The sequence below is a fragment of the Suncus etruscus genome, chromosome 15 (genome assembly GCF_024139225.1).
Source record: "Suncus etruscus isolate mSunEtr1 chromosome 15, mSunEtr1.pri.cur, whole genome shotgun sequence".
Classification (NCBI taxonomy): Eukaryota; Metazoa; Chordata; class Mammalia; order Eulipotyphla; family Soricidae; genus Suncus; species Suncus etruscus.
Window position 1 is genome coordinate 83,354,351 of NC_064862.1, and position 8,326 is coordinate 83,362,676.

At 52.7% G+C, this 8,326-nt stretch overlaps 1 protein-coding gene across 1 annotated transcript; it reads right to left on the reverse strand.

The window, feature by feature from the left end:
- Positions 1-2,489: 2,489 nt before the first annotated feature.
- On the reverse strand, positions 2,490-6,133 carry LOC126029650 (cytochrome b-c1 complex subunit 10). The gene is made up of 3 exons (XM_049787963.1): positions 5,976-6,133; positions 2,717-2,861; positions 2,490-2,625 (listed from the first exon to the last, which is right to left on the reverse strand). The coding sequence occupies exons 1-2, from the start codon at positions 6,023-6,025 to the stop codon at positions 2,741-2,743; spliced, it is 171 nt and encodes a 56-aa protein (XP_049643920.1). The 5' UTR covers positions 6,026-6,133; the 3' UTR covers positions 2,490-2,625; positions 2,717-2,740.
- Between the last annotated feature and the right edge of the window lie 2,193 nt (positions 6,134-8,326).

An 8,326-nucleotide genomic window follows, 5' to 3' on the forward strand; every position in this document is an offset into this window, starting at 1 on the left:
CATCCATGCTCAGGGATTCCTCCTGGCTCTGCGCTCAGAAATCACTCCTGTTAGGTTCAGAAGACCATATGGGATGCTGAGATGGAACCCAGGTCGGCCGCATGCAAGCAAACCTTATCCACTTGTGCTGCTGCTCTGACCCACCGCCCCTTTAAGAGCACTTTTGGGCTGGAGAGACAGCACAACAGTAGGGCGTTTGTCTTGCAAGCGGCTGGCTGTCGGCTGACCCAGGACCAAAGGTGGCTCAAATCCTGGCATCCCATATGGTCCTCCATGCCTACCAGGTGAGATTTCTTTTGTTTTGTTTTGTTTCTTTGGGCCACACCCATTTGACGTTCAGGGGTTACTCCTGGCTATGCGCTCAGAAATCGCCCCTCTGAAAGTTCAAAGTTAAGATAACAGCAAGGGGACTTCTTCTGAGAATTATGTTATGGGTGATTGTCCTTCCACTGTAACTTTACCTTGTCCTCTTTCTTTGCATCTTTGTTCTCATAATTAAAAAAAAATAAAAAGTAAAATAAAAAAAAAAGTCCTACGCCCGGCCCCGACCAGGTGAGATTTCTGAGCAGAGCCAGGAGTAACCCAAGTGCTGCCAGGTGTGGCCCAAAAACAAACAAATAAAAAAAGAGCACTTTTGAGGTGATAAGGTCTCCCAGGCCTATGACCTGTCTGGACTGGCCAGAACTGCAGGGAGGGCCACAGAACCTTCTCAATCCGCAGCCTCTTCACACATCACCATCCTAAGCAACTCTCCAAGATGGCGTCTCTTGGTCGTTTTCTGGCTAAGTTTTCTGCTAAGTTTCCAGAGTGTTTCTCAGTTGCACATGCTTGAATTTCTTCCTCATGAATAAACATGAGTTTTCCTGGAAAACTTTTCCTTTATAGGATCTAATCTGTGACATCACGCTCCGGTTTGGCAATACCGGAGCTAGAGGTAACGTCATCATAACCTCCCTGGACAATGTTCTCCAGCCCAAAGAGCAGATATTCATTTCACTGAAGTTCTTGCTTCGCCAGTAAAGCTCTACTAAGAGGCTTCTGTGACTTTTCTAAGACACTGAAGGGCTGAAGTGGGGCCTCCAAGGCACCCCAGGAACGGCGTGTGTGGGGGTCGAATGAGGCATGCAAGCCTTGTAACTATGTCCCTGAACCAATATGTATGTTTATTTTTTGGGGAAAGCTCGGAGCTTACTCTTGGCTCTGTACTCAGAAATGATTTCTGGGGCCAGAGTGGTGGCACAATCAGTAGAATACTTGCCTTGCGGGCACTAACCTAGGACAGACCGCGATTTGATCCCCTGGTGTCCCATATGGTCCTTCAAGCCAGGCCATTTCAAACTGTATAGCCAGGAGTGACCCCTGAACATCACCAGGTATGGTCCAAAACCCAAAAAAGTAAAAAAATAAATAAATAAATTACTTCTGAGGCCGGAATGATAGCATAGTGGTAGGGAGTTTGTCTTGCAAGCAACCAACCCAGGAAGGATGGTGGTTCGAATCCCGGCACCCCATATGGTTCCCCGAGCCTGCCAGGAGTGATTTCTGAGCTCAGAGCCAGGAGTAACCCCTAGGCATTGCCAGATGTAACCCAAAAACCAAAAAAATTAATAAATAAATTCCTGCGGTCGAAGCAGTGGTACGGAGCAGTAAGGCATAAAGTGTCTGGCTTACCAGCGCTAGCCTAGGATGTGTCCCAGTGTCTCATATGGTCCCCCAAGCCAGGAGCGATTTCTAAGCTCAAAGCCAGGAGTAACCCCTGAGCGTCACCGGATGTGGCCCAAAAAAAACACACAAATTTTTTTTTTCCAAGAATGAGGAGGCATAGTGGGCCCTGAGCAATAGTACAGCAGGGGGGGGGGGGGGTGCTTGTTTTGAACATGGCCAACCTAGGTTCAATCCCTGGCATTCCATATAATTCCTTGAGCACTGCCAGGAGTAATTCCTGAGTCCAGAGCCAAGAGAAGTGCTGAGCACTGCTCAGTGTGGTCTCTGTGCGCAAGAAGAATGAGTTGGCTATTGGAAGGGGAAGCTGGGGGGGGGGCACTTATGGTGGTTTTTGTGTCCCCCAATTGGCCAGTCTACCAAGAGTCCAGAAGATAAAACCCAACAAACTCCCTCCAAGTGGGGTATGGGGCACCTGAGGCTTTAGGGGGGGGGGGGTCGGTCAGGCACACCAGACCAAGTGGTTTCTGGAGTCTAGGTGCAGCAGGGTATGAGGACACACAGGCAACACCAGGGGACAGCGTGGCTCCTGGGTCTACTCATTTGCAGTTGAGATACCCCCCCCAGTGAGGATCCCATTCCCTTCCCAGGCCCCCCCCCCAACTGAGCACTGTTTGGGGGGACAGATAAAGATGACAGAGGATTCACTATGGGGCTGAGAAATGACTGGACAGGGTGGGGGTACAGGCTGTAGGCAGTGAAAGCCCCTCTTGCACCCTTTCCAGGGGTCCCAGAAAGGGGAGGTGACCACAATCAGACAGGGCAGATTTCAGAGGAAGATTTAATAGGGTGTCTGTTCACACAGCCATTTTCAGCCCAGCCAAGAAGGCAGCACCCCATGTGGGTCCCTTCTGCCAGCAGCATGATGAGGTGGTGATGGGGGTCATCGGCCGGTTGCAGCACCTGTAGAAAACAAGGCCGTGTAGATTGGGGTCCTAGGGACCAGGATGCCTACCTCATACCCTCCCAACCCCATGGAGGGACCCACACTTACCAGAACAGAGATGTGTAAAATGCCTTAACTGTCTTTCTTGAATTTGCCGTTAATGTAGGGGACCCAGTCGAGAATAAGGCGCCAATCAGTGGCCCACACAAGCCCCACGGCGCCCACGGCCCCCCACATGCCTGCCGTGGGGACCCTGTAAAGAGAAAGCAAGGTGAGGGGCTCAGACCCAGCTTGGTACTCAGTGGGGGATTGCAATTGCAATGAGCCTATTTCAGAAATGCCCAGAGTCGGTCTGTTCCATCTCTTTCTCTGGGCTGCCAACATATTGGGGTGTCCTAGCAGTAGCCCCCATGTTATAAATGAGACCCAGGAAACACATCCAGAGTTTCTTTTCTTTCTAGTTTTGGGATCACATTTAGTGGTCCTCAGGGGTTATTTCTAACTCTGTGCTGTGGATCATTCATGGCAAGTTTGGGGAGCCATATGGAGTTCCACGGTACCCTGACTGACCTCCTTGCCCCGCTACCTTGAAAAGGGGCACAGATCCCTGGCACTCTCCTTCTGAGCCCCTTACATTTGAGGGGAGTCACACAGATCAAAAAGAAACAGGTCTCCCTTCCTCTATGGCAGGGAGCCCCCATGCCACACTGGGCCTGTCCAAACCCCAATCCATGAGGATAACAGAACTCCAGTCTGTGAGGCTGCAGGTTCCTGAGGCCCTCAGCAGGACCCCAACTCCTGACCGCAGAAGCTATGAGATCAGAATAATCCTACAGCCAGATCTGGGGTGCAAGAGATTTTGGTAGAGGGCATCACATGCATGGGTTTGTCTTTTTAATTTGGGGTCACACCTGACAGTGCTCAGGGTTGACTCCTGGCTCTGCATTCAGAAATCATTTCTGAAAAAAACAAAAAGACCAAAAAACAAACTAACAAAAAATAAATCAGTTCTGGCTCGGGGGCTCTTTGCGATGCCAGGATGGAACCTGATTTGCAAGGCAAGCACCCTCCACTGTGTGCCCACTATTCCAGCTCCCTGCTTGCCTTTTGCTGAGATTCCAGGGGGCCTCAGAGGACAATGTGGAGTGATGAGATGCCACCCCACACTGTACCCCCCCCAGAGAGACTAGCCACCAGCCCTTCCCAGTCCACCTTCACACAGCTGATCCTTCTGGTCCAATTCCCACTACCACCCACCACCAAGGCCCTGCTGTTGAGGGCCATCTCTGCCCTCCACTCAAGAGTACTGCCAAGCACCCAGGGACCCATGGAAAGCCTAGCTGAGGGGTAAGGACATGGCACAGGACCCACCAGCACTGTCACATCACTCCTGGGGAAAAAAGAGAGAAACGGGGGAGGTGGCACACTTGCCTACTAGAGCCTGATCTGGATTCTACCCGTGCCACCACGGTAGGGTCCCCTGAGAGTGAGAACTGAGTTCAGAGTCAGGAGTAAGCCATAAGAACTGCCAGGAGTGGCCTAAATCCATACCTCTGTCAGAAAAAAAAAAAAAAAAACCGGGGCCCGGAGAGATAGCACAGCGGTGTTTGCCTTGCAAGCAGCCGATCCAGGACCAAAGGTGGTTGGTTCGAATCCCGGTGTCCCATATGGTCCCCCATGCCTGCCAGGAGCTATTTCTGAGCAGACAGCCAGGAGTAACCCCTGAGCAATGCCGGGTGTGGCCCAAAAACCAAAAAAAAAAAAAAGAAAACCAACTCCAGGGGCCAGAGTGGTGGCGCAAGCAGTAGGGCATTTGCCCTGCATGCGCTAACTGCAGTTTGACCTCCCCCCGCATTCCATATGGTCCCCCAAGCCAAAAGTGATTTCTGAGAGCATAGCCAGGAATAACCCTTGAGCATCACCAGGTGTGCCCCTCAAAAACAAACAAACAAAAAAACCCAAAACCGGGGCCGGGCGGTGGCACTAGAGGTAAGGTGCCTGCCTGCCTTGCCTGCGCTAGCTTTGGACGGACGGACTGAACCGAGTTTCCATCCCCCGGCATCCCATATGGTCCCCCAAGCCAGGAGTAAACCCTGAGCGTCACCTGGTGTGGCCCAAAAACAAAAACAAAAAAACTCAAAACCAACTCCAGGGGCCAGAGGTTTGCCTTGCCCAGGGTCAACATGGGTTCAGTCCCCGTAACCCATATGGTGCCCCTGATGGGTGTGGCCCCACCAAAATAATCAACTTCAGAGCCAGAGAGTGGGTAGGGAGCTTGTCTTGCATGGTGCCAACCCGGGTTTGATTGTGGGTATCTCATATGATTCCTCCAGTCTAAAAGAATTCCAGGAGTGATCCTCTAGACGTCCCCCCAAAATCTCCTGAGTAAAAAACCAGAAAATCCCTCGGTATGGTGCCAACTCCCAGCCCCCCTCCCCAAACTAAAAAGCAAAAAGGATGTGCAGGGCATCAGGAAGTAAACCTGGGGCTGGCAGCAGAGGGGAGTGTTTCTCAGCACAGCCCCAAGGGAGGCCCTTCCACATCCATAGACAGGCCAGAGTTCACCTCTGTCCCTGCAACCCCATCAAGTACAGTGCAGTTTGCAAGGCCTGTAGACACAACCGCCACATGCATATCTGCTTCGGAGGTGCCAGGTCACCCTGACTGCACCCAACACCCATGCAGGGTCATCTCAGTCCTAGTCTCTTCTCACTGGACTCACCCCAATTCTGCCCACCTTCAGAGGAAGGTTTTTTTCAGGACTGTGCCAATTTTTTTTTTTTTTTTTGCCACACCTGGGAGTGCTCAGGGATCACTCCAGCAGGTGCTCCTGGGACCCTATGGGATGTAGGAGGGCGAATCCGGTAGGAGAACGAATCCCCTCTTTTGTTTTGGGGACCACATCCAGCAATGCTCAGGGCTTTCTCCTGGCTCTGTGCTCAGGGATCATTCCTGGCGAGGGCTCAGGGGTCCCAGGATGGAATGTCAGGGATTGAATCCGGGTCTGTTGCATACAAAGTCATGAACTACCCCCCCCGACCCCCCAAAATACCGAAGTGGGGGTTACTTCATCTTGGTCAAAACCACAGAGTACCTAAGCGTCACTGGATTCTTACGTGGGGTTACCCCAACTTCTCCAGCCTTCCCTGCTTATGCACTTGCCAGACTCTGCTTATATCCGATGTGCGGTTACCCGAATGTCGGGCACCCCGATAACTGGTGCCAAACCCTTCCAGCACCATCGACCTTCCACGTGGGGTCGCATCAAGTCCGCCCGGATACCCCCAAATCCGCACGGCCGCCTTGCACCCCGTTCTTCCCGCTGAACCCTGGCTCAGGAGGTGCCATTGCAGGGGGACGTCCTCACCAGTTCTTAGCCAGCTGGGTGTAGCGCGGCCCCAAGAACCGGGTCAACATCGTGCAGCTTATCCGCAGGTCACGGTGACCCTCGCCGACCCGGCCTCACTGCGCAGGCGTGCAAGTCGCAGCGCGCAGGCGCAGATAGATCCCGCCCCCTCTGCACTTGGGCCCGCCCGGTCCGGGCTGCGCGCGCAGACCTGAAAGTGCGTCCTTCACTTCCGGAAGCCGCTCGAGGGGGCGGGCGGACGGGCGTGGCCTTGGGGTGGGCGGAGCCTGCTTCTGACTTGGGGGTCAGAGTGGTCCCAGCTGCCTGTCAGCTGTCACTGTGTGGCCTGGAACCCTGGGTTTTGTTTGCTTGTTGATTTGTTTTCTGGGCCACATCCAAGAGGGGCTCAGGGATCACTCCTGGCTGGCTTGGGGTGCCAGGGATGGAATTTTAAGTCTACTGCATGTAAGGGAAGAGCCTTCCCCGCAGTACTATCTTTCTGATCCCTTCTGTTTATTTGGGGGGGGGGCACACCCGACAATGCTCAGAGGTTACTCTAGGAATTACTCAGGAGTTATTCTTGGTAGTGCTTGGGGGGGTTTATAGGGTACCGGGGATCAAACCCAGGTCGGTGTGTGCAAAGTAAATGCTCTACTCACTGTAATATCGTTGCAGCACCCCCAATCTGTGTGTGTGTGTGTGTGTGTGTGCGTGTGTGCGTGCGCGCGCGCGCTACACACGGCAGCGCTCAGAAATCGCTCCTGGCAGGCTAGGGGGAACCACATGAAATGCTGGATATTGAACCAAGGCTTGTCCTGAGTTGGCCGCGTGCTAGGCAAACGCCCTACCGCTATGCTATCTCTCCACACCCCCTAAATCTTTTTTTGGTTTATGGGTCACACCCGGCCACGCTCAGGGGTTACTCCTGGCTCTGTGCTCAGAAATCACTCCTGGCAGGCTCAGGGGACCATATAGGATGCTCGGAAATCAAACCCAGGCCTGTCCTGAGTTGGCTGTGTGCTTGGCAAACGCCCTACCTCTGTGCTCTCTGCCCTCCCCCAACCCCAATTTTTTTTTTTGAATAGTAGTAGTCTGTAATATAATACACCATCGGAGCCAGAGTACTAGACAGCAGGTACAGGGTTTGCTTTGCATGTGGTGAACCAGGGTTCAATTCTTAGCACTCTGTATGTTCTCCTAGCACAGGAAGTGATCCCTTCCTGACTCAAGCCAGGAACAAGCCCTGAGCATTTCCAGGTGTGGTAGAAAAAAACAAAATTTAGGGCCCGGAGAGATAGCACAGCGGCGTTTGCCTTGCAAGCAGCCGATCCAGGACCAAAGGTGGTTTGTTCAAATCCCAGTGTCCCATATGGTCCCCCGTGCCTGCCTGGAGCTATTTCTGAGCAGACAGCCAGGAGTGACCCCTGAGCACTGCCGGGTGTGGCTCAAAAACCAAAAGGAAAAAGAAAAAAAAAAACCAAAAACAAAATTTAAGTGAAGAATTTTGTTTTGGCCACACCCTGCAGCAACTCAGGGGTTACTCCTGGCAGGCTTGGTAGACCATATGGGATACTGGGGATAAAACCCCGGTCTATCCCATGTCTGCCATGTGCAATGGCTTACCGCTGTGCTATCACTCTGAGGCCCCCTCCAATTTATTTTGGTTTTTGGCCACACCTGGTGACACTCAGGAATTACTTCTGGCTATGCGCTCAGAAATCGCTCCTGACCTGGGTGACCATATGGGACGCTGGGGGATCCAAACGCGATCTGTCCTTGATCAGTAGCATACAAGGCAAAAGCCCTACCACTGCATCATTGCTCTGGCCCCATCAAAAGAAAAAAAATTTTTTTTTGGTTTTTGGGTCACACCCGGCAGCGCTCAGGGGTTACTCCTCCTGGCTCTACGCTCAGAAATCACTCCTGGCAGGCTTGGAGGGGGGGGGGGGCATATGGAATGGCGGGATTCGAATCAGTCCTTCTGCATGCAAATGCCCTACCTCCATGCTATCTCACCGGTCCCCCCCCCCATTTTTTTGTTTGGGTTTTTGGGCCACACCCGGCAGTGCTCAGGGGTTACTCATGGCTGTCCGCTCAGAAATAGCTCCTGGCAGGCACGGGGGACCATATGGGACACCAGGATTCGAACCAACCACCTTAGGTCCTGAATCGGGTGCTTGCAAGGCAAACACCCCTGTGCTATCTCTCTGCCGCCCCCCCCTGATTTCTTTTAATGTAGTCAAGTGTGCCACCAAATAAAAACAAAAAGGGCTAGTGCAATAGCACAGCAAGTAGGGCGTTTGCCTTGCAACTGGGTTCGATCCCTGGCATTCAGGGAGCATCCCTGGAGCCTGCCAGGAGTGATTTCTGAG

What these genes read in the sequence shown, in the direction of transcription:
- LOC126029650 (XM_049787963.1), bottom strand. Translation starts at nt 6,025, where the DNA reads ATGTTGACCCGGTTCTTGGGGCCGCGCTACACCCAGCTGGCTAAGAAC. An exon ending in ACCCAGCTGGCTAAGAACTG is followed by an intron (nt 2,862 to 5,975) that starts GTGAGGACGTCC and finishes TTCTCTTTACAG; the next exon opens with GGTCCCCACGGCAGGCATGT.